General features: G+C 45.2%; 1 protein-coding gene across 2 annotated transcripts in view; it reads right to left on the reverse strand.

The window, feature by feature from the left end:
* The window catches only part of MASP1 (MBL associated serine protease 1), a 155,428-nt gene that overhangs the window by 20,365 nt on the left and 108,362 nt on the right, over nucleotides 1-26,701 (reverse strand). Inside the window, exons 9-11 of one of the 2 annotated variants that reach the window (XM_060767275.2) lie at nucleotides 19,921-20,058; nucleotides 15,402-15,476; nucleotides 5,082-6,242 (exon numbers count right to left, since the gene is read on the reverse strand). In XM_060767275.2, coding sequence (XP_060623258.2) covers nucleotides 5,356-6,242; nucleotides 15,402-15,476; nucleotides 19,921-20,058 — 1,100 coding nt within the window. In that variant the 3' untranslated portion in view covers nucleotides 5,082-5,355. Of the gene's footprint in view, nucleotides 1-5,081; nucleotides 6,243-15,401; nucleotides 15,477-19,920; nucleotides 20,059-26,701 lie in introns of those variants that run through there. The other variant, XM_060767277.2, reaches the window with a different exon arrangement.

The following is a 26,701-nucleotide window of genomic DNA, read 5'->3' on the forward strand; positions in this document are numbered from 1 at the left end:
TATGGCTCTGACCTATTGATTTGTGGTTTGTTATGGCCCCAGTAATACATCACCAAACTACAAACACCATAACTCCATAGCATTGAGCCATTGCAGTGAATGTACTGCCAAACTGCTATTATTCTCCAGTGTGGATACAGCCCAAAGCTCTCCAAACTCTCTACTCAGCATTTCAGATTTTTAAAAAAATATTAATGAGTTCAGTGTGTATCCCATAGAGCCGTGCAGTGGGTTATATATATATGCCCCCCCTCCCCCTGGTGGCGCAGTGGGTTAAACCGCTGAGCTGCTAAACTTTTTGTGTGTGTCAGGAGCGACTTGAGAAACTGCAAGTCGCTTCTGGTGTGAGAGAATTTGACATCTGGAAGGACGTTGCCCAGGGGATGCCTGGATGTTTTGATATTTGAGCCCCCCCCCCCCCCCCCACCGGTGGCGCAGTGGGTTAAACTTCTGAGCTGCTAAACTTGTTGACTGAAAGGTCAATCTGAGGAGCGGCATGCAGTCATGCCGGCCACATAACCTTGGAGGAGTCTACGGACAATGCCGGCTCTTTGGCTTAGAAATGGAGATGAGCACCAACCCCCAGAGTCAGACATGACTGGATTTAATGTCAGGGGAAAACCTTAATTAACCGCTCTCTCTCTCTCTCTCTATATATATATATATATGTGTGTGTGTGTGTGTGTGTGTGTGTGTGTGTGTGTGTGTCCATGCAAGATCTATCTGCACCACAAAGGCTGTTGCTAGGTGAAGTGGCACTTTGTACGTGTGAAAAAGATCTTGGAGTCCTCGTGGACAACAAGTTAAACATGAGCCAACAATGTGATGTGGCGGCAAAAAAAGCCAATGGGATTTTGGCCTGCATTAATAGGAGCATAGTGTCTAGATCTAGGGAAGTCATGCTCCCCATGCTCTATTCTGCTTTGGTTAGACCACACCTGGAATATTGTGTCCAATTCTGGGCACCACAATTCAAGAGAGATATTGACAAGCTGGAATGTGTCCAGAGGAGGGCGACTAAAATGATCAAGGGCCTGGAGAACAAGCCCTATGAGGAGCGGCTTAAGGAGCTCGGAATGTTTAGCCTGAAGAAGAGAAGGCTGAGAGGAGATATGATAGCCATGTATAAATATGTGAGAGGAAGCCACAGGGAGGAGGGAGCAAGCTTGTTTTCTGCTTCCCTGGAGACTAGGACGCAATGGAACAATGGCTTCAAACTACAAGAGAGGAGATTCCATCTGAACATGAGGAAGAACTTCCTGACTGTGAGAGCTGTTCAGCAGTGGAACTCTCTGCCCTGGAGTGTGGTGGAAGCTCCTTCTTTGGAAGCTTTTAAACAGAGGCTGAATGGCCATCTGTCAGGGGTGATTTGAATGCAATGTTCCTGCTTCTTGGCAAAATGGGGTTGGACTGGATGGCCCAGGAGGTCCCTTCCAACTCTTTGATTCTATGATTCATATATATATATATATATATTAGGCCTGGGCGGTTTCGTTTCGTTAATTCGTAATTCGTTAATAATTCGTTAATTTTTCCAATTACAAAACGATAACGAACCATTCTGGAGCAATCATTAAAAAAACGAATTTTTAAACACGTTTTGTAAATGCTTCGTATTTCGTTATTGTATTCGTTTCGTTATTGTTCTGAGGTCGTTTCGTTATTATTTCCGCATGTCTGAGCCAGTTTTATGGTTTAATTAGTGAAAAAAAATTATAATATCACACCAACAGTCAAGAACAGAGGGAGAGGGAAGCTTCAGAAGTTTTTGGAGGTTTTTTAGCGTATTTTGCGGTCGCGTCCGCCATTAACGAATCGATTCGTTATTGTTTCGGAAATCGATTCGTTATTTTTTTACCATTTACGAAATTTTGTAAATATCGAACTTTTTAAAAGGAAAATTTTGTAATTATTTTAAATATCGAAACAAAAAAACCCCCCAAATACAAATCGATTTTAGAAACAAATTTTTGCGTTGTTACCCAGGCCTAATATATATATGTGTGTGTGTGTGTGTGTGTGTGTGTGTGTGTGTGTTTCTGTCCATACAAGATCTATCTGCATCACAAAGGCTGTTGCTAGGTGAAGTAGCACTCTGTGTTGTCAATGAATTGGCTGTTGATAAGTGAAGTGACCCTATGGGATGTCACTGGGAAAGGAAGGTGATGTGTGTATGATGGGAAACGACAAGCGAGGAAGAAAGGAAAGAGCCACAAAGAGAGCCACGTTGCCATTGGAGACATTAATGAGAAGGAAAGGAACAAAAGGAAGGAAGGAAGGAAGGAAGGAAGGAAGGAAGGAAGGGAAGCGAGGGAGGGAGGGAGGGAGGGAGGAAGGAAGGAAGGAAGGAAGGAAGGAAGGAAGGAAGGAAGGAAGGAAAGAAGGAAGGAAGGACGCAATGGAACAATGGCTTCAAACTACAAGAGAGGAGATTCCATCTGAACATGAGGAAGAACTTCCTGACTGTGAGAGCCGTTCAGCAGTGGAACTCTCTGCCCCGGAGGGAGTGTGGTGGAGGCTCCTTCTTTGGAAGTTTTTAAACAGAGACTGGATGGCCATCTGTCAGGGGTGATTTGAATGCAATATTCCTGCTTCTTGGCAGAATGGGGTTGGACTGGATGGCCCAGGAGGTCTCTTCCAACTCTTTGATTCTATGATTCTATAAGGAAGGAAGGAAGAAGGAAGGAAGGAAAAAAGAAGGGAAAGGAGTAGGAAGGGTGGGAGGGTGATGAAATGCTCCACCCGCAGCCAAGCAAAGCTTAAGATGCGGGTGTGCGGGGCAGTTTGAATGACCCATGAAGGAGGCAGACTTGGTTTGGGCCAGCTAGTTTGCTGTCACATGCATGTGAGGGTTGTGGAGCAACAAGTTGGATGAGACTGCTCTGTTCCCCTCTTAGTTTCCTTTTGACGGCCCAGCCTTCCTCTCAATGGACATTGTTTGTACAGACTGGTCGCACATGCACCAGGTAGGATTCCCCCCCCCCCAAGTTTGCATTGGGGAAACTAAGAACTTCTGGGGAGGCCCTCCTCTCGTTCCCACCACCATCACAGGCATGTTTGGCGGAGACGAGAGACAGGGCCTTCTCAGTGATTGCCCCCCGGTTAAGGAACTCCATTCCTCGCAATATTAGATCAGCCCCAGCCCACTCCTTGCTGTCCTTCAGAAGGATAGTGAAAACCTGGCTGTGGGTCCAAGCCTTTGGGACAGTGTAATGAGGAAAAATTGTGTCCTGAGATGGTTTTAAAGCAACTTTTAATGTGGATATAAGTAATTTTAATGTTTGTATATATTTATGGTTTTATGTTCCAGCATATGTTGTGCTCTGCCCTGAGTTCCCTGCAGGGTGAGAAGGGCAGAATATAGATGTTTTAAATAATAAAATAAAATAAAAATTTTTCACCTACCCCATATTGTTTCAGATGGGTGTGGTAATTGGCTTTGGGGTGGTGTCATTTAAATAGGTTTCCTTGAGTATTTAATAAGTTTACAAGGCATGTTAAAGGTTAAATAGTTGTGGTAGATATAGAGATTTAAAGATGGGCTCAAAGCCAACCTTTAAAACTCTGACATGGACACTGAGAACTGGGAAGCCCTGGCCCTTGAGCGCTCCAGCTGGAGGTCAGCTGTGACCAGCAGTGCTGCAGAATTCAAGGAGGCACAAGAAGAGAGAAACGTGCCAGGAGGAAGGCGCGTCAAGCCAACCCCGACCAGGACCGCCTTCCACCTGGAAACCAATACCTTCACTGTGGGAGAAGATGCGGATCAAGATTAGGGCTCCACAGCCACCTACAAACCCACAAAAATAGTCATCAAGGAAGACAATCTTACTCGTCCAATGAGGGATCGTCTAAGTAAGTAAGTAAGTAAGTAAGTTATGGTAAGTAAGTAAGTAAGTTATGGTAGGCACCTTAGGGGGTGAAGGGTGGACTCCCACAAAGTCCCCATAAGTTTTGATAAAATGGGAGCTCCCCTTGGGGCTGGATTGAGGGTTCTCACTTTTGCAAAACTCTGAGGTTTGGGAGGGAGGGCCCTCAGAATGGCCTTCCAACTATGATCAATGGAGAAATGCAGAATTTTGGCTAGCCTTTTGGGATCCTTGGTGCACGCATTTCCTTGGAGGTGGTCAGAGAGAGTGACACCTGGCCCAGGGACAAGGCTGACTAGGTGGCCATTCTGCCATGAGATATATTTGGTATTTTTACAGATTTTCCCTCTACAGGTTATTACAAGTCCTTTCAATAAATAGGTCAGAAAATGGCCCTTGAGATCAATTTTCTTGTGTCTGACTCTTTATTTGTCACTTGCACAGTGACAAATGCAAGAGACTCCACTTTGGCAGGAAAAACGAAATGCAAAGATACAGAATGGGGGACGATGCCTGGCTTGAGAGCAGTACGTGTGAAAAAGATCTTGGAGTCCTCGTGGACAACAAGTTAAACATGAGCCAACAATGTGATGTGGCGGCAAAAAAAGCCAATGGGATTTTGGCCTGCGTCAATAGGAGCATAGTGTCTAGATCTAAGGAAGTCATGCTCCCCATGCTCTATTCCGCTTTGGTTAGGCCACACCTGGAATATTGTGTCCAGTTCTGGGCACCACAATTCAAGAGAGATGTTGACAAGCTGGAATGTGTCCAGAGGAGGGTGACTAAAATGATCAAGGGTCTGAAGAACAAGCCCTATGAGGAGCGGCTTAAGGAGCTGGGCATGTTTAGCCTGAAGAAGAGAAGGCTGAGAGGAGATATGATAGCCATGTATAAATATGTGAGAGGAAGCCACAGGGAGGAGGGAGCAAGCTTCCTTTCTGCTTCCCTGGAGACTAGGACGCAATGGAACAATGGCTTCAAACTACAAGAGAGGAGATTCCATCTGATCACGAGGAAGAACTTCCTGACTGTGAGAGCCGTTCAGCAGTGGAACTCTCTGCCCTGGAGTGTGGTGGAGGCTCCTTCTTTGGAAGCTTTTAAACAGAGGCTGGATGGCCATCTGTCAGGGGTGATTTGAATGCAACATTCCTGCTTCTTGGCAGGGGGTTGGACTGGATGGCTCATGAAGTCTCTTGCAACTCTTTGATTCTATGATTCATGGTGGGAGTTCAAATAAGGGAGGGAAGGAAAGAAGAGAAAGCAACAGGGAAAAAGTATGATGGGAGGGAAAGAAAAGGCAGAGATGAAAGCAGGGGAACAGCAGTCCCTCTCACCAACCTGGTGAGATTTGTTTAATCATAATTATTGGACCCTTATTGGGGGAAATAATGGGAATTGCACCCCTCCAAATGCTTGTGACGCAACTCCACCTGGATACAGTTTGGCAACATCTTCCCTGTCCATGCGCAGGTACCCATCTCATCCTGGTTCATCCGTCCCGGTTGGCCGCATCCTTGAATGTCCACCCGCTTTTCTCCTGCAGCCAATCCACGTAGTTGGAGACTTTGGTGTAAACCCCATAGACTTGTTTACTCCCGCACTCTTCTGGCCCTCCCCAGGAGACCAAGCCTTGGGCAACCCACCGTTGGGTCTCCAGGTCTTGGATGACGAAAGCCCCTCCGCTGTCTCCCAGGCAGGTGTCTTTGCCCCCTTCGTAATACCCAGCACAGAACATGTTCTCAGTCACGCTATAGTTTCCCGACCGGGATTCGTAGCTCTCCTTGCACTCAGCGTGGAGTACCACCGGCAACTTGACGTACTGCAGGACGTCGGAGAGGGTCCGCATGCCAGAGCTGATGACTTCGTCCACTGTGACGTTGGGGTTGGAGATGCCCCAGCCGGCCACCAAACCCAGAGTGTTGGGCTCCGGCCCTTCCAGTTCACGCTCGGATTGTGGCAGGCACACTGGCATGACGTAGGGCCCCATGCTCACCTTCTCCTTCAGCTTCACTAGCGCAATGTCATGGTTGTAGTTGCGGATGTCAAAGGCCTCATGGAGGATGATCTTCTCCACTGTCCGGTTGACGGCGTTCACCCGGTTCCTCACATCGTGGAGACCCAAGTAGACGGTGACGTGCTCCTTGGAGACGGGGATGATGGTGTTGTCCCGGCGCTGGGAGCGGAGGACGTGGGCAGCTGTCAGCACCCAGGATTCGGAGAGGAGGGCCCCACTTCCAAACCATTTATCGTTAGGGACCCGAGAGGTGTCCTCCACCACAATGAGTGCCTGCCAAGGGAAGTAGCCCGGGGCTGCGTTGCGTCCGCCGATGATGCGCTTGAATAAGGTGGGCAGAGGGCGAAGGGGTTGCCCACAGACTGTGGAAAAAGCACAAGAAGAGGCAATGGTTAAGCTCTAGCAGCCTTACAGTTCGTCAAAAAATAAGTGAATGGTGAGTCAGTAGATTATGCCAATCTTCTCCCTGGTTATTCTAGGGTGCATCTATACCAAGCAACCTCAAACTGTAGTTCTCCAGCTGTTTGGGCTTCCAACTTCCAGAAGTCCCACTTTCCAGCTTGTTCAATGGTCAGGAATTCTGGGAATTGGAGGCCCAAACTGCTGAGGGCCACAGTTTGAAGATGTTTGATGTATACTAGGCCTGGGTAACAATGCAAAAATTTGTTTCTAAAATCGATTTGTATTTGGGGTTTTTTTTTGTTTCGATATTTAAAATAATTACAAAATTTTCCCTTTAAAAAGTTCGGTATTTACGAAATTTCGTTAATATTTACAAAACATTTTGTAAAGACGGCGCCCCCTTTTTTTTTCAATATTTTTTCAATATTTTTTTAATTTAATTATTAATTTAGTAGAATAGGGAGGAGAAATTATTATTAAGGAGGGAAGGCAGGCACTCACTCTGGCGGGCCCTCAAGCGCTGCCGCCGAGTCGGGCCCAGATCCTCCGAAGCTAAGGTTTCAGTGCGGAATTGGGAGAAGGGGGTCCCCAAAGGCCATCTAGTCCAGCCCTCTGCTAAGGTTTGAATGCGGAATTGGAGGAAGGGGCTCCCCAAAGGCCATACATTCCAGCCCTCTGCTAAAGTTTCAATGTGGAATTGGGAGAAGGGGCTCCCCAATGTCCATCTAGTCCCGCCCTCTGCTATGGTCTCAATGCGAAATTGGGAGAAGGGCTCCCCAAAGGCCATCTAGCCCAGCCCTCCGCTAAGGTTTCAGTGCGGAATTGGGAGAATGAAGCACACCCACCGCAAAGGTGAGGAAGGAGGGACGGACCGCCTTCCCGCTGAGAGTCGCTCGCCCTCTCACTCGCTTGCTCAGCCGGCGCCTTCCCCGCCCTCTCCTCCTCCTCCTCCTCCTCCTCCTCTTTCAGGCTCTGACTGGCTAAGGAGAGGAGAGAGAGGAGAGCTCCCAGCAAGCATCTAGCCATCTTATGTATTTCCGAAATGGACGGAAATACAAAAATATTTGGCGCATGCCGTTTCGATATTTAAAAACACTTCTGGGTTTAAAAATAAGTTTTGTAATCGTTTTGTAATTGCTAAAATTAACGAATATTTAACGAATTACAAAATTAACGAACGAAACCGCCCAGGCCTAATGTATACCATAGAATTAATGCAGTTTGACATGAGTTTGACTGCCATGGTTCAACACTATGAGATGCTACCACTCTTTGACAGAGAAGCATGAAGACCTTGCCATGATTCCACAGCATGAAGCTATGACAGTAAACACTGATGTCAAGCTGCAATAGTTCTTTAGGATAGATGCAGCCTTGTCCATTGAGTGTAAGGAAGACCTTGCCTTACTTTCAGCTGCACATTTGGACCTTGCAGTTACTTCAAGCCCAAGCGATGTGAGCTCAAGTGATTTTGCTTCTGTCGATAGGTGCAATTACAGTGTATAATCACAAGCAGATGATGTTACATTCTGAAAAACTTGAATTTTCATTCCAAGGTTTGGAATCAAGGAGGTTGATTCTTGCCCATCTCATACCCAAGATTTCAAGCCCATTGAGCATATGCGCATGCAATAGGTACGCACGTATTTATGCCGGAGATCATGCACAATGGGTGCATCTACACTGTGGAATGAATGGAGATTGAAACCACTTTAATTAACTCATTGTGATGGAACCATAAGAGCTATGGTTTGGGGAGGTACCAGCACACTTTGGAAGAGAAGGCTGAAGGCCTTGTAAAACTACATCTCCCAGGACTCCATAGCATTAAACCATGGCAGTTAAAGTTGGTGCCGAAAAATGATCAAGGGTCTGGAGAACAAGCCCTATGAGGTGCGGCTTAAGGACCTGGGCATGTTTAGCCTGAAGAAGAGAGGGCTGAGAGGAGATATGATAGCCATGTATAAATATGTGAGAGGAAGCCACAGGGAGGAGGAGGGAGCAAGCTTGTTTTCTGCTTCCTTGGAGACTAGGACACGGAACAATGGCTTCAAACTACAAGAGAGGAGATTCCACCTGAACATGAGGAAGAACTTCCTGACTGTGAGAGCCGTTCAGCAGTGGAACTCTCTGCCCCGGAGTGTGGTGGAGGCTCCTTCTTTGGAAGCTTTTAAACAGAGGCTGGATGGCCATCTGTCAGGGGTGATTTGAATGCAACATTTCTGCTTCTTGGCAGAATGGGGTTGGACTGGATGGCCCATGAGGTCTCTTCCAACTCTTTGATTCTATGACTCTATGAAAGGCATTCATTCCATGGTGAAGAGTCACCCAATGTTTGGGAAATCATTGCTTTTTTGCATTGGGATTGATTTCAAGAAAACATACAATTATGATGTGATTGCTTCAATCAAAAACTGAATTACGTACGTGCAAATAAATCAGAGAAGGCAAAAGCTGAGAAAAGGATGTAAAAGGAAGCAAGGCTTTGGTACGTTCAATACCGATTTCTTACTTAAGATCCAGGTCAAAATCACTTTTGAATAGTACAATCAGAACTTGGGAGTGTGACTTTTTTGGACTGTAACTGCAAAACTTTTCAATGGGGTTTGCTATGTTAGAGCATCGTCACAAAAGCAAGAGAGTCTTGTGCCACCTTAGGAAGGAACACACATCGAAAGCATAACGACTGGTGGCATAATCTACTGCCAATGATGCACATACACCACAGATGGTGTCATGCATCATTGCACCCTTGGAAATCTGGAATACCTTTGCAAGACAGGAAAGAAAGCAGGGAAGTCCTTGCCCAATGGGCCACCTGCCCCTTCCTTCTTCTGTGATGCCCAAGGCTGGCAACGAAAGAGAAGACAGACAAATCGTACGGCTATTGTTGTTTGTGTGTAAGTGGGACGGCGGAGGGTGGATTGGCACCTTTCACTGTGAGTTGGGAAGCCATTGTGGAATGGAGGTTTTTATTCATCATGTCAGGAGCAAACGAAACAGTTGTATTGCATTTTTAAAACAAAGAAACAAACAAAACACAAAGTTTGCAAGCTTGGTAGTTGATTAAATGTCCTTTGACCAGAATCTGGCCACTTGGAGTGCCTCTGGTGTTGCCGCAAGAAGGTCCTCCCTTGTGCATGTGGCAGGGCTCAGGGTGCATTACAGTAGGTGGTCAGTGGTTTGCTCTTCTTCACACTCGCATGTCATGGATTCCACTTTGTGGCCCCATCTCTTTAGGTTGGTTCTGCATCTCGTGGTGCCAGAGCGCAGTCTGTTCAGCGCCTTCCAAGTCGCCCAGTCTTCTGTGTGCTCAGGGGGGAGTCTCTCATTTGGTATGAGCCATGGATTGAGGTTCTGGGTTTGAGCCTGCCACTTTTGGACTCTTGCATGCTGAGGTGTTCCAGCAAGTGTCTCTGTAGATCTTAGAAAACTATTTCTTGATTTAAGTCATTGATGTGCAGGCTGATACTCAAACAGGGGATGAGCTGGATATGTCACTGCTTTGGTCCTTTCACTATTGGTTACTAGGGCTCGGCAACCACAGAAAAATTTGTTTCTAAAATCGATTCGTTTTTGGGGGGTTTTTGCGTTTCGATTTTTAAAAGAATTCCGAAATTTTTCTTTTAAAAGGTTCGATATTTACGAAATTTCGTAAATTACAAAACAATATGAAACAATTACGAAACAATTACGAATCTATTCATTAATGGCGGACGCAACAGCGCAATACGCTAAAAAACCTCCAAATGGGACAGGGGGAACTTCTGAAGCTTCCCTCTCCCTCTGTTGTTGACTGTTGGTGTGATATTTATAATTTTTTTTCACTGATTAAACAAACAACAACTATAAAACTTGCCCCAGACATGCGGAAATAACGAAACGATTTCAAAACGATAACGAAACAAATACAAAACGAATTCGAAACAATTACGAAATGAATTTAAAAATTCATTTCGTTTTTTAGTTGCTCCTGAATGGTTCGTTATCACTTCGTTATAAAAAAAATAACGAATTTTTAATGAATTACGAAATTACGAAACGAAACTGCCCAGCCCTATTGGTTACTACTTCCCGGCAGATATCAGGTGGTGCAATACTGGCTAAACAGTGTAATTTCTCCAGTGGTGTGGGGCGCAGACACCCCGTAATAATGCGGCATGTCTCATTAAGAGCCACATCCACTGTTTTAGTGTGGTGAGATGTGTTCCACACTGGGCATGCATACTCAGCAGCAGAGTAGCACAGCGCAAGGGCGGATGTCTTCACTGTATCTGGTTGTGATCCCCAGGTTGTGCCAGTCAGCTTTCATATGATATTGTTTCTAGCTGGAATGGAGGTGAAAACGGTGTTAAGTTCCTCCCACTGGAATGCAACATCACTCAGGAAGCACCAACGAATGTCAACAGAGAGAAATGTATTATAGTATTTCCGTGGGTGGTGCAACGGATTAAACCCTTGTGCTACCGAACTGTTGCTGGCAGTTCAAATCCATGGGACAAGGTGAGCTCCCACTGTTAGCCCCAGCTCCTGCCAATCTAGCAGTTCAAAAACACGCAAATGTGAGTAGATCAATAGGTACTATTTCCGCATGAAAAGGCAAAAAGATGTTCCATGCAGTCATGCCAGCCACACAACCAGGAGGTGTCTATGTACAACACAACTTCCTCAGCTTGGAAATGGAGCACATCCCACAGAGCTGGAGATGAGCACTGCCTCCAGGGTGGGACAAAGGACTCTTGTCTGCTGGAGCTAGGTGTGAATGTTTCAACTGACCACCTTGATTAGCATATGATGGCCCGACAGTGCCTAGAGCAAACTTTTGTTGAGAGGTGATTAGATGTCCTTGTTTGTTTCCTCTTTGTTGTTGTGCTGTTGAAATTTTAGAGTTTTTTTAATACTGGTAGCCAGATTTTGTTCATTTTCATGGTCTCCTCCTCTCTGTTGAAATTGTCCACATGCTTGTGGATTTCAGTGGCTTCTCTATGTAGTCTGACGTGGTGGTTGTGAGAGTGGGCCAGCATTTCTGTATTCTCAAATAATATGCTGTGTCCAGGTTGGTTCCTCAGGTGCTCTGCTATGGCTGATTTCTCTGGTTGGAGTAGTCTGCAGTGCCTTTCATGTTCCTGGATTCATGTTTGGTGGTCCCTCTGTAGACTTGTCCACAGCTGCATGGCACATGGTAGACTCCTGCAGAGGTGAGAGGATCCCTCTTGTCCTTTGCTGAACGTAGCATTTGTTGGATTTTCTTGTTGGGTCTCTGGATAGTTTGTATGTTGTGTTTCCTCATCAGCTTCCTTATGCGGTCAGTGTTCAGGCAATTATATGCTAATCAAGGTGGTCAGTTGAAACATTCACACCTAGCTCCAGCAGACAAGAGTCCTTTGTCGCACCCTGTTCATTCCACAGATATATAAACCCTTTTTCCTAGTTCCAACAGATCTCACTACCTTTGAGGATGCTTGCCATAGATGCAGGCGAAACGTCAGGAGAGAATGCCTCTAGAACATGGCCATATAGCCCAAAAAAAACCCTACAACAACCCACAAACTGCTTTGGTTGTTTCAGAGTCAGTGATTTGCCCCATAACGTCCTGGAGGAAGAGAGGTTTCCCAGTGACAAGCAGCTGGCTTGGATCAAACTGGGAGATAAGAGATTAACCATAGCTGGAATTCTTTGCTCGTCCTGGTCAATTTCCTTTGACCTCTGGAAAGCTTTTTTTGGCAAAACGGGTTTCATCAGGCAGAAAAAGAGCATTCAGGATTGGAGAAGGCAGCTTTGTTTTCAGCTTTGGGGAACACATCCTGTGAGTTCAGAGCAAAAGTTGATGTTCTCCTTGGCTGTCAAGGAATCATAGAGCATGAGACCTGGAAAGGAAGCTCAGTGGTCATCTGGGGGTGCTTCCACACTGTAGAATTAATGTGGTTTGGCACCACTTTAACTGTCAATGGCTCAATGCTATGGAAAGGAGATGCAGTTTGGTGAGGCTCCAGCACCCTTTGGCAGAGAGGGCTAAAGACCTTGTAAAACTACAACTGTGCTGTCGCATGCTGGGCCTGTGCATAAGACTGTAGACAGGACATAAATTCTGTGTCCAATGGGACACCAGGGCTGGCTTAGATTAAAGGCCCTTGGATTTCCTTGAAACAGAGTCTTTAGATTGCTTAAAGGTTCAACAAAGTCCTTTATTAATGAAAACAAACAGGTACTTTAAGGCTTTCTTAGCAGTCTATTGGCTCTCTCTCAAGCTTGTCCACAGGGAACAGGCACTATCTTCATAATTGTAACTAATGGGGAAATCCTTAACTTCTAATCTGGGCAGTCTGTCTTTGCCTCTGTTGGTGTGGAGCCCCTGCACCCGGTACCAACTGCTCCTGGCTTCCGCAAATGACCCTTACCAAGCAGAGCTTTGTAGACTTCCAGGGGAAAAGGAGTTCTGGTTTAGGTGATGGCTGGCTGAAGTCCTTCAGCAAAGGAGCTGTAAGGCTGTATAATCCTCGGTCAAGCTATGGGAGCTTTCTCCCTGGCCAAGCCGTAGAAGACGAAGCTTTCTACAAGATCTCTTCGTATTATGTCCTGCATGGAAAGCTTCTCTGTGTGGACTGAACCCAAAATGGCTCCTATTACCTCCAAAACCCAAAAAGGGGGCGGGACCAGGGAACCTAACTATAATTGGCAGGTGGCTTGCCCTATGATTGCAGCCAAAAGAAGCCACCTATCCGCAGAGTCCCTGAAACTCAGGGCTACAACAAACATTCAATGCAAAGCAAACAAAATTGGAGCTCCTGGTACAGCTGTACCTGCACAACAACTCCAAGGATTCCCAAGAATTGAGCCCCTGTGGTTAAAGTGGTCTTGAACTGCAATAATTCTACATTGTAGATGCCTGGTATTAACCTAGGGATGGAAAAGAATTGGAAATTTTCCTCATTCTTGACACTCTGTTGAGAAAACAGTGGCCTCTTGTATTTCTCCCCTTGTACTTCAGGACTTTTGATAAAAAAAATTGAACATACACAATCAATTTGTTAATGTATAGAAGTTCTTGGACATTTTTCGACCAATGTGCAGAATTTTTCATTTGATTCAGAGTTGTACATGTGCTGCCAGTGTATATAAAAGGTTACCAATGGGCATTGTGGTGCTCTTTAATGCATGCATGGACAATGGCTAGGAAGTGCCACAGCATGATGGAAGCACCCGATGCACATCGGAAGAGTCCAGTGTGTGCCATAAGTGCCTCACGCACATCAAGGTGTCCCATATGCACCTGAAGAGTGAAATCTGAGTCATATTAGTTACTAACGTGAACCAAAGAGTCCAGTGTGCATCAGAAGTGTCCCAATCTACACTAAAAGTATCCAATGTGCATCAGAGGAGTCATAATTCTTCAGTGTGCATCAAAGTGCCCAGTGTGCATCAGAAATGCCCAATGTATATCGAAAGTACCTAGTGTGCATCAGTAGTGCTGAATGTGTATCATAAGTCTCCAGTGTGCATCAAAGGGCCCAGTGTACATTGAAAGTCCCCAATGTACACCAAGATGACCAATGTGCTTCAGACAAACCAAATGTGCAACAGAAGTTCACAACAAATATCAGAAGAGCCCAGTGCACATCAAAAGGACTGAATGTGCATCAAATTACCCAATGTACACCAGAAGAGCTCAATGATAAACAGAAGAGGCTAGTGCTCATGAGAAGTACCCAATGTGCACCAGACATATGAAAGTGTGCAACAGAAGTACCTGAAGCATATTCCAGCAATTGTACCAAAGCCCTGAAACACATGTTTCAATCACTAACAGGAGTTCATTGCACCTCTGCAAAGTAACTTGTCAGGTTTTACAACGTATTGCAATGTAATATAGTGGAGTCATGCACTGCTAATAGGCTTCTATTGGAAATGCTGAGTCATGCATTAACTGTATATAGAACTTCATTTGGGAATACTAAAATGATCAAGAGTCTGGAGAACAAGCCCTATGAGGAGCGGCTTAGGGAACTGGGCATGTTTAGCCTGAAGAAGAGAAGGCTGAGAGGAGATATGATAGCCATGTATAAATATGTGAGAGGAAGCCACAGGGAGGAGGGAGCAAGCTTGTTTTCTGCTTCCTTGGAGACTAGGACGCGGAACAATGGCTTCAAACTACAAGAGAGGAGATTCCATCTGAACATGAGGAAGAACTTCCTGACTGTGAGAGCCGTTCAGCAGTGGAACTCTCTGCCCCGGAGTGTGGTGGAGGCTCCTTCTTTGGAAGCTTTTAAGCAGAGGCTGGATGGTCATTTGTCAGGGGTGATTTGAATGCAATATTCCTGCTTCTTGGCAGGGGGTTGGACTGGATGGCCCATGAGGTCTCTTCCAACTCTTTGATTCTATGATTCTATGATTCTATGAATGTGTTCTGGCCTAGTCCAGGTGATTGTGAATGATGCAATCCTGGGTTTGAGTTGAGTCAATGAGTTGCGAACCAATCAGTGATTGCTATGTGTAAATGAATTGTATATAAGGAAGTCATGTACAGTGTATATCTCTCCTTGTGCTGTGATGTTGTTCGTCGAAGGCTATATGTAATTAAAAGAACCTGTTTGCTAAGACAAGATATATCTGTGTGCTGTGGTAAGTCTGTAATATCATCTAGACTGGGGGAAAGACAATGGTAAAACTAACAATGGCTGGGCATGTGCTCAAGTGTTTGTGAAAGGTTCCAGCGTGGCTGCAGTCTGTGGGAGCAGTTGACTGAAAATACTGGGCAGGAAGAAGCTACTGGAAAGTGCTGAAGTTGTGCAACTGATCTGCTGCTGAATTGTGAAGTTAATCTCAAGATTCATAAAGTAATGCCACAAAGAATGTGTTGTAGAATTTCTAAAAATATCATCATTATTGTTAATATTGTTATTCTATGCCCATATCCATTCCAAACAGGCAGAACCCCAAAAACACTTATGGAAAGCCCCTACGATGAAGCTCAAAGACCAAACTTGACACCTTACATGTCTTTGATTCTCATTTTCCACCCAAAGAAGCCTGTATAAATAAAAATATTGCACCATCTTTGAAATACAGGTTTGGATTGAACTGCTGCAAGGAGACCTGTAGCCATAATATGGTCTAGGTACCTGGTTGACAGGTGGGAAGGCGCCTGCCCAGCTCTGGACTCTGCCAAAATCCCTTGGCATTGCAGATGTAGGTACCTGGGGGAGAAAGAAAGAGTTGTGGTGGTTGTTATTTCTGTCTGACTGTTGTTGTTATTTCTATCCTGCTCTATCTCTAAAAAGAGACCCAAAGTGGCCAACACTAAAATACAATCTCGCTCTCACACTCTCATCTATCTATCTATCTATCTATCTATCTATCTATCTATCTATCTATCTATCTATCTATCTTCCATCCATATCTATCTATCTATCTATCTATCTATCTATCTATCTATCTATCTATCTATCTATCTATCCTTCTATCTATCTATCTATCTATCTATCTATCTATCTATCCATCCTTCTATCGATCTATCTATCTATCTATCTATCTATCTATCTATCTATCTATCCTTCTCTCCAGCAAAGGGTCACCGCCTTGTTGTGGCGCTGGAGCTTGAGCACCTCAATGATGTCATGAGCGAAACCGTGAAGGGCCACCCAAGACGGGACGGTCGTGGCAGAGAGGTCAGACCAAGCGTGATCCCTGGGGAAGGCAACGGCAAACCACCCCAGTATCCTTGCCAAGAAAACTAAATGGACCAGTACAACCAGAGATATGTCGGTATGCCATTGGAAGATGGGACTCCCAGGTCGGAAGATGGCCAAAATGCTACTGGGGAGGAGCAGAGGATAAGTTCAACTAGCCCCAGATGTGATGACGCAGCTAGCTCAAAGCCGAAAGGAAGGCTAGCGGCCGACGGTACTGGAGGTGAACGACGAATCCGATGCTCTAAAGATCAACACACCATAGGAACCTGGAATGTAAGATCTATGAGCCAGGGCAAATTGGATGTTGTTATTGGTGAGATGTCAAGACTAAAGATAGACATTCTGGGGGTCAGCGAACTGAAATGGACTGGAATGGGCCACTTCACATCAGAGGACCACCAGATCTACTACTGCGGACAAGAGGAACATCGAAGAAATGGAGTAGCCTTCATAATTAATAAGAAATTCGCTAAAGCGGTGCTTGGATATAACCCAAAAAATGACAGAATGATCTCAATTCGAGTGCAAGGAAAGCCTTTCAACATTACAGTGATCCAAATATACGCCCCAACCACAGCTGCTGAAGAAGCAGAAGTAGATCAGTTCTATGAGGATCTGCAGGACCTACTGGATAATACACCAAAAAGAGACATTATTTTCATTACAGGAGACTGGAATGCCAAGGTGGGAAGTCAAATGACAACTGGGATCACAGGCAAGCATGGTCTGGGAGAACAAAATGAAGCGGGACGCAGGCTGATAGAATTTTGCCAGGAAAACTCGCTGTGTATAACAAACACTCTCTTCCAACAACCTAAAAGACGGCTTTATACATGGACCTCACCAGACGGTCAACACCGAAATCAGATTGACTACATCCTTTGCAGCCAAAGGTGGGGGACATCCATCCAGTCGGTGAAAACAAGACCTGGGGCTGACTGTAGCTCAGATCACGAACTTCTTATTGCCCAATTTAGAATAAAACTAAAGAGATCAGGGAAAATACACAGACCAGTTAGATATGATCTCACTAACATTCCTAGCGAATATACAGTGGAAGTGAAGAACAGATTTGAAGGACTAGATTTAGTAAACAGAGTCCCAGAAGAACTATGGACAGAAGTCCGTGACATTGTTCAGGAGGCGGCAACAAAGTACGTTCCAAAGAAAAAGAAAACCAAGAAGGCAAAATGGTTGTCTGCTGAGACACTGGAAGTAGCCCAAGAAAGGAGGAAAGCAAAAGGAAACAGGGATAAGGGGAGATATGCCCAGTTAAATGCGCAATTCCAGAGGTTAGCCAGAAGAGACAAGGAACTATTTTTAAACAAGCAATGCATGGAAGTGGAAGAAGACAACAGAATAGGAAGGACAAGAGACCTCTTCCAGAAAATTAGAAACATTGGAGGTAAATTTCAGGCAAAAATTGGTATGATAAGAAACAAAGATGGCAGGGACCTAACAGAAGCTGAAGAGATCAAGAGAAGGTGGCGAGATTATACAGAAGATCTGTATAGGAAGGATAACAATATTGAGGATAGCTTTGACGGTGTGGTGAATGAATTAGAACCAGACATCCTGAGGAGTGAGGTTGAATGGGCCTTAAGAAGCATTGCTAACAACAAGGCAGCAGGAGACGACGGGATCCCAGCTGAACTGTTTAAAATCTTAAAAGATGATGCTGTCAAGGTGATGCATGCCATATGCCAGCAAATATGGAAAACACAAGAATGGCCATCAGACTGGAAAAAATCAACTTACATCCCCATACCAAAAAAGGGAAATGCGAAAGACTGCTCCAACTTCCGTACAGTGGCCCTTATTTCTCATGCCAGTAAGGTAATGCTCAAGATCCTGCAAGGAAGACTCCAGCAATACATGGAGCGAGAGTTGCCAGATGTTCAAGCTGGGTTTAGAAAAGGCAGAGGAACGAGAGACCAGATTGCCAATATCCGCTGGAGAATGGAGAAAGGCAGGGAGTTTCAGAAAAACATCTACTTCTGCTTCATTGACTATTCTAAAGCCTTTGACTGTGTGGATCATAATAAATTGTGGCAAGTTCTTGGTGGGATGGGCATCCCAAGCCACCTTGTCTCTCTCCTGAGGAATCTGTACAAGGACCAAGTAGCAACAGTCAGAACTGACCACGAAACAACAGACTGGTTCAAGACTGGGAAAGGCGTACGGCAAGGCTGCATACTCTCACCCAACCTTTTTAACTTGTATGCAGAACACATCATGCGATGTGCGGGGCTGGATGAATGCAAAGCTGGGGTGAAAATTGCTGGAAGAAACATTAACAACCTCAGATATGCAGATGACACCACTCTGATGGCCGAAAGCGAGGAGGAGCTGAGGAGCCTTCTAATCAAGGTGAAAGAAGAAAGCACAAAAGCCGGGTTGCAGCTGAACGTCAAAAAAACCAAGATGATGGCAACAAGAATGATTGACAACTGGGAAATAGAGGGAGAAAATGTGGAGGCCGTGACAGACTTTGTATTTCTAGGTGGGAAGATGACTGCAGATGCAGACTGTGGCTGGGAAACCAGAAGACGCTTACTTCTTGGGAGGAGAGCAATGTCCAGTCTCGATAAAATAGTGAAGAGTAGAGACATCAGACTGGCAACAAAGATCCGCCTAGTCCAAGCCATGGTATTCCCTGTAGTCACATACGGATGTGAGAGCTGGACCATAGGGAAGACTGAGCGAAGGAAGATCGATGCTTTTGAGCTGTGGTGTTGGAGGAAAGTGCTGAGAGTGCCTTGGACTGCGAGAAGATCCAACCAGTCCATCCTCCAGGAAATAAAGCCTGGCTGCTCACTGGAAGGAAGGATACTAGAGACAAAGTTGAAGTACTTTGGCCACATCATGAGGAGACAGCAAAGCCTAGAGAAGACAATTATGCTGGGGAAAGTGGAAAGGTAAAAGGAAGAGGGGCCGACCAAGGGCAAGATGGATGGATGGCATCCTTGAAGTGACTGGACTGACCTTGAAGGAGCTGGGGGTGGTGACGGCCGACAGGGAGCTCTGGCGTGGGCTGGTCCACGAGGTCACGAAGAGTCGGAGACGACTGAACGAATGAACAACAACAACAATCTATCCTTCTATCTATCCTTCTATCTATCCATCCTTCTATCTATCTATCTATCTATCTATCTATCTATCTATCTATCTATCTATCTATCCTTCTATCTATCCTATCTAACCATCTATCTATCTATCTATCTATCTATCTATCTATCTATCTATCTATCTATCTATCTATCTATCTATCCTATCTATCCATCCATCCATCCATCCATCTCTCGAACTAGTTGTTGTGAAGTCGAATAAAACCGCCAGGTGGCAGTATAACAACCTTCTTTAATATCACTATGTAACACAATTTTTGTTCCTGGGTTATAAATGCCATTTCTTAATTGATTCTATCATAAAAACATGGGAAACGTTTCTTAAATGTAAACAATCAGGCACATCAAATCACTCCCAACAAAAGATTCCCCCCAGGCACTTCCAAGCCATTAAATGCTAATCAAGGTGGTCCGTTGAAACATTCACACCTAGCTCCAGCAGAAAAGAGTCCTTTGTCCCACCCTGGTCATTCCACAGATATATAAACCTATTTTCCTACTTCCAACAGACCTCACTATCTCTGAGGATGCTTGCCATAGATGCAGGCGAAACGTCAGGAGAAAATGCCTCTAGAACATGGCCATATAGCCCAGAAAAACCTACAACAACCCAGTTTCTTAAACTGCAAAAACTTTGTGGGAGGGACATCGTCCTGCAGTACATTTTGCTATAGTTTTTCAGTGAATATTTCAGACTCTCAACCAATTCTACTTAGTTTGTGGCAGCCACAAAAACCAAAGTTTCTGGAGTTGAACAACTATTTTCAAAGTAAGGATTGCACACTTAACACTGGCTGGATCTCAATGGCAGTGGATCTGACCTGAGATGTTGGGCACCATCTGGTAGTAGGGATGGTGGCAGGAATACTGGATCCCTGATTGGAAGGTGGTCAGGTTGGCTGGTGAGGAGAAGGAGGCAAAGCCGTGGTCCAACCTGGGAGGCGCTTTGCAGTCTGCAACTGGGAAGACAAGCAGAAAAGACAGGGGAAGAAATCAGACTGCAGCAATAAAGATGTGTTTGAGGTTTTGACAGTCATGGCTCACAACTTATGCTTTGTATCTATACTACTTACTTACTTACTTACTTACTTAGGCGATCCCTTGTTGGATGAGTAAGATGGTCTTCCATGATGGGTTTCCTTGTGGATTCGTAGGTGGCTGTGGAGCCCTATTCTTGACCCGCATCTTCTCCCTCAGTGAAGGCATTGGTTTCCAGGTGGAAGGCGGTCCCAGTTGGGGTTGGCTTGACGCGCCTTCCTCCTGGCACGTTTTTCTCTTAAACCCTCCACTCGTGCCTCCTCGAATTCTGCAGCACTGCTGGTCACAGCTGACCTCCAGCTGGAGCGCTCAAGGGCCAGGGCTTCCCAGTTCTCAGTGCCTATGCCAGAATATTTAAGGTTGGCTTTGAGCCCATCTTTAAATCTCTTTTCCTGTCCACCAACGTTCCGTTTTCCGTTCTTAAGTTCAGAGTAGAGCAACTGCTTTGGGAGACGGTGGTCAGGCATCCGGACAACGTGACTGGCCCAGCGGAGTTGGTGGCGGAGGACCATCGCTTCAGTGCTGGTGGTCTTTGCTTCTTCCAGCACACTGACGTTTGTTCGCTTGTCTTCCCAAGAGATTTGCAGGATTTTCCAGAGGCAGCACTGATGGAATTGTTCCAGGAGTTGCATGTGATGTCTGTAGACAGTTCACGTTTCGCAGGCATAGAGCAGCGTTGGGAGGACAATAGCTTTATAGACAAGCACCTTGTATCTATACTAGCGTATATGGTTTGCATTTTCCATGTGTTGCGGGGATTTATAGTTCACTTATAATCAGAGAGCATTCTGAACTCCACCAGCGATGGAATTGAACCAAACTTGGCACCCAGAAATCCCATGACCAAGAGAAAAATATTGGAAGGGTTTGGTGGGCATTGATCATGGGTTTTGGAGTTGTAGTTCACCTACATCTAGAGAGCACTCTGGACTCAAACAATGATTGATCTGAAGCAAACTTGGCATGAATACGTAATATGCCCAGATGGGAACACTGGTAGAGTTTGGGGAAAATATACCTTGACTTTTGTGAGTTGTAGTTGCTGGGATGTAGTGTTCACCTAAAATCAAAAAGCATTCTGAACCCCACCAATGATAGAATTCGCCTTTCCTTGAAAGTCACACTCTCTCAGTCTCAGATCAAGGCACAGGCACACACAGCCCTTGCAAAATATCAATCTTCTTAAATTGCTTACATCTTTATGGAGTGGATGGCCCAATTGTGGCCTTCAGACCTGTGCTTTTTTGCTTCAATGTGAGATTATTTTGTGGTCCATTAGCTAATAATGCCTATCCATATACTGTCCTCTTGTGGTTTCATCTCAACATTGCATACATTTTATTTATTTATTTATTTACAGTATTTATATTCCGCCCTTCTCACCCCTCAAGGGACTCAGGGCAGACTACAATGTACACATATATGGCAAACATTCAATGCCAAAGACACACAACAGATACAGACAGACAGTCAGAGGCTATTTAACTTTTCTGGCCTCCAGGGGAGCTGTCGCTTTCATCGTCCATCTGCGACACTGATGAAGTACTTCCGCATTCCCCTGCATGCTTTTCTGGAGTGCTTTTCTGGAGTCTTTTAAAAAATTAGCCTCCCCACACAAAGGTGGTACCTAATTTTCCTACTTGACAGATGCAACTGTCTTTCAGGTTGCAGAGGTCGACAACAAGCTACACAATTGGTTGGAAGCTCACTCTGATCTGGGCTCGCTTCGAACTCATGACCTTTTTCGGTCAGAAGTGATCTTAATGCAGCTGACACTCAGCCAGCTGTGCCACAGTCCCGGTACGTACATGCCTATAGACCAGGGAAGGGCAAACATTTTGACCTTCCCTCCAGGTGTTTTGAAGCCATTGAAATCCACAAGCATGTGGACAATTTCAACAGAAAGGAGGAAACCATGAAAATGAACAAAATCTGGCCACCAGTATTTAAAAAACTCTAAAATTACAACAGCACAACAACAGAGAAAACGATCAGGGACAGCTAATCACCTCTCAACAAAAGTTTGCTCCAGGCACTGTCAGGCCATTATATGCTAATCAAGGTGGTCAGTTGAAACATTCACACCTGGCTCCAGCAGACAAGAGTTCTTTGTCCCATCCTGGTCATTCCACAGATATATAAACCCTTTTTCCTAGTTCCAACAGACCTCACTACCTCGGAGGATGCTTGCCATAGATGGAGGCGAAACGTCAGGAGAGAATGCCTCTAGACCATGGCCATATAGTCCGAAAAAACCTACAACAACCCAACCTACCAGCTGTTAGGAATTGTGGGAGTTGAAGTCCAAAACACCTGGAGGGAGGGCCAAAGTTTGTCAATGCCTGCTATAGACCATTAGCTAACTCTTTCTATCCATGTACTACCATTTGTTACTTTTTGTTGACCATTTCTGCTCCCTTGACAGCCACCTTTTCATAAAAGTCAGCATTGACACTGAAATACAACACCGCCTGAGCTCTGCGAGTGCAGCATTTTTCTGAATGAAGCACAGAGTGTTTGAGGAGCGGGACATCCGTATGGATACCAAGGGGCTTGTTTATAAAGCTATTGTCTTCCCAACCCTGCTATACGCCTGCGAGACGTGGACTGTCTACCGACATCACATGCAACTCCTAGAACGAAAGTGATGTAGACCAGTGGTTCTCAACCTGGGGTCCCCAGATGTTTTTGGCCTACAACTCCCAGAAATCCCAGCCAGTTTACCAGCTGTTAGGGTTTCTGGGAGTTGAAGGCCAAAAAACATGTGAGGACCCCAGGTTGAGAACCACTGATGTAGATGGTCCATGTTTCACAGATGTATAACAGCAGTGGTTCTCGACCTTGCTAATGCCGTGACCCCTTAATGCAGTTCCATATATTGTGGTGACCCCCAACCTTAATATTGTTTTTGTTGCTGTCATTTTACTACTGTTATAAATCGTAATGTAAATATCCGATATTCAGGATGGATTTTCATTCACTGGACTAAATTGAGCACAAATACCCAATATGCCCAAATGTGAATGCTAGTGGGGTTGGGGGGGGGGGGGGGGTGAGGATTGATTTTGTAATTTGGGAGTTGTAGGTGCTGGGATTTATAGTTCACTTATAATCAAAGAGCATTCTGAACACCAGCAGTGATGGATTTACACCGAACTTGGAACACAGAACTCCCATGACCAACAGAAAACATTGGAAGCGTTTGGTGGGCATTGACCTTGAGTTTGGGAGATATAGTTCACCTATATCCAGAGGAGTGCTGTGGATTCATGCAATGATGGATCTGGACCAAACTTGGTACAAATACTCAATATGCCCAAATGTGAACACTGGTGGAGTCTTTACATTTGGGAGTTGTAGTTGTTGGGATATATAGTTCACCTACAATCAAAGAGCATTCTGAATTTGACCAACAATAGAATTGGATCAAACTTCTCACACAGAATCCCAATGACCAACAGAAAATACCATGTTTTCTGATGGTCTTTGGCGACCCCTTTGACACCCCCTCACAACCCCCTCAAGGGTCCCGACCCCCAGGCTGAGAAACACTGTATAACAGGGTTGGGAGGACAATGATTTTATAAACACTAGGCCTGGGTAACAACGGAAAAATTTGTTTCTAAAATTGATTCGTTTTTTGGGGGTTTTTGCGTTTCGTTATTTAAAAAGTTCGATATTTACGAAATTTCGTAAATGTGAAAAAAATTACAAAACATTAACGAATCGATTTCCGAAACAATAACAAATCGATTCGTTAATGGCGGACGCGACCGCGAAATACGCTAAAAACCTCCAAAAACTTCTGAAGCTTCCCTCTCCCTCTGTTGTTGACTGTTGGTGTGATATTATAATTTTTTTTCACTAATTAAACAAAAAACTTGCCCCAGACATGTGGAAATAATAACGAAACAACCTCAGAACAATAACGAAACGAATACAATAACGAAATACGAAGCATTTACAAAACGTGTTTAAAAATTCGTTTTTTTTTAATTGCTCCAGAATGGTTCGTTATCGTTTTGTAATTGAAAAAATTAACGAATTATTAAAGAATTACGAATTAACGAAACGAAACCGCCCAGCCCTAGTAAACAAGTGTAGATGCATCCTCATTCATTGCATCACCATAAGTCAAAGCCAACTTGACTGCAAAGAACAACTACGTCCTTTGTTAATTTGGTCACTGAGAATCGGATGTGAAATGAACTATGGCATGCAATGTTGGGACGCAAAAGCACTTCCACATGTTCACCGACACCTGGTGTGCCATCCTGCTCCTGCTATTTTGAAATGAAGGTGAACGTTATGCCTGTGTGAGTCATTAACAAAATGCCAGCTGTTTCGGCCTTGTCTTTCCTCTTAGGGAAACACAGCTGCGGAAGAGCAAATAATGACTAGAGAATGCTGGGAAATGACAGGAAAGTCCAGCTTACTTGGCCACATGGATATCCAGGAGTAAAGAGAAATTCCCCTTGCGCAAAAGAGAACAGTTTGTGAATAGGCTGTTTCCCCTGATAAGCGTTTGTTGCCTTTTCAAAGGCGAATGTTTGTGTAGAGCCTCGAAAAATAGACTTTTTGGGACTCAGAGGCTAAATGGCCATCTGTCAGGAGGGACTTAATTCTGTATTCCTGCCTGGCAGAATGATGCTATACTGGATGGTCCTTGTTGTCTCTACCAATGCTTCCTCCTCATCCTGGAAAGAAGTGACAAGTGGAGTGCTGCACGGTTCCGTCCTGGGCCCGGTCCTGTTCACCATCTTGATTAATGACTTAGATGAAGGGCTAGAAGGCATGATCATCAAGTTTGCAGACGACACCAAATTGGGAGGGAGAGCCAAGACTCCAGAGGACAGGAGCAGGACTCAAAACGATCTTGACAGATTAGAGAGATGAAGGGCCAAAACTAACAAAATGAAGTTCAACGGGGACAAATGCAAGATACTCCACTTAGGCAGAAAAAACAAAATGCAAGAAGACAGAATGGGGGACGATGCCTGGCTGGAGAGCAGGACGTGTGAAAAAGATCTTGGAGTCCTCGTGGACAACAAGTTAAACATGAGCCAACAATGTGATGTGGCGGCAAAAAAAAAGCCAATGGGATTTTGACCTGCATCAATAGGAGCCTAGTGTCTAGATCTACAGAAGTAATGCTCCCCATGCTCTATTCTGCTTTGGTGAGACCACATCTGGAATATTGTGTCCAATTCTGGGCACCACAATTCAAGAGAGATATTGACAAGCTGGAATGTGTCCAGAGGAGGGCGACTAAAATGATCAAGGGTCTGGAGAACAAGCCCTATGAGGAGCAGCTTAAGGAGCTGGGCATGTATAGCCTGAAGAAGAGAAGGCTGAGAGGAGATATGATAGCCATGTATAAATATGTGAGAGGAAGCCACAGGGAGGAGGGAGCAAGCTTGTTTTCTGCTTCCCTGGAGACTAGGACGCAATGGAAAAATGGCTTCAAACTACAAGAAAGGAGATTCCATCTGAACATGAGGAAGAACTTCCTGACTGTGAGAACCTTCTGCCCTGGAGTGTGGTGGAGGCTCCATCTTTGGAAGCTTTTAATCAGAGGCTGGACGGCCATCTGTCAGGGGTGATTTGAATGCAATATTCCTGCTTCTTGGCAGAATGGGGTGGGACTGGATGGCCCAGGAGGTCTCTTCCAACTCTTTGATTCTATGATTCTATGATACTAGAGACAAAGTTGAAGTACTTTGGCCACATCACGAGGAGACAGCAAAGCTTAGAGAAGACAATGATGCTGGGGAAAGTGGAAGGTAAAAGGAAGAGGGGCCGACCAAGGGCAAGGTGGGTGGATGGCATCCTTGAAGTGACTGGACTGACCTTGAAGGAGCTGGGGGTGGTGACAGCTGACAGGGAGCTCTGGCATGGGCTGGTCCATGAGGTCACGAAGAGTCGGAGATGACTCAACGAATGAACAACAACAAGCAGAGGCTGGATGGCCATCTGTCAGGGAGGATTTAATTCTGTATTCCTGCCTGGCAGAATAATCCTTGTTGTCTCTTCCAATGATTCCATGACTCTATGAAAAGGAATACAGCATGGCATCCCTTTTTGCCATGGCTGAATGCTATGAAAGAGATGGCCAAAGTGCAGTGTAGATGCACGTGGAACGCTTAGATTACGCACCACAACCTCCAGCATGTAAACCGGCAGTTATGGGCAGCCATGGAAACAGCAAAAACTTGGGAAGCAAGCCAAGAATGGCTCCCATCCACCCCAGGAACACATCCCACGTCCTGCTAATATGACCAAACTGTTAATTTTTAGCGCACAATCCCCGCTTTTGAGTAATCTCGGCACCTCTTCCATTTTCGACACGAAGAGGCTGTCTTTATCATCATTCAGCCAAGAGGAACAGATGGGCTACGATGTGTCACGGAGCCTGGGAAGGAGGAGGGCTTGTTTCTAGCCGTCCAAGGAGTCCCCAGCGAAGGATCTGCGTCGAAAGAGAGGCGACAGTTTTGCAGAGTGGGCCAAGCAGATGGTGCAAGTGCCGTGTCTCCTCCTCCTCCTCCGCCTCCAGATGCCGTCGAG

This window comes from Anolis sagrei, chromosome 3 (assembly GCF_037176765.1).
Source record: "Anolis sagrei isolate rAnoSag1 chromosome 3, rAnoSag1.mat, whole genome shotgun sequence".
NCBI lineage: Eukaryota > Metazoa > Chordata > Lepidosauria > Squamata > Dactyloidae > Anolis > Anolis sagrei.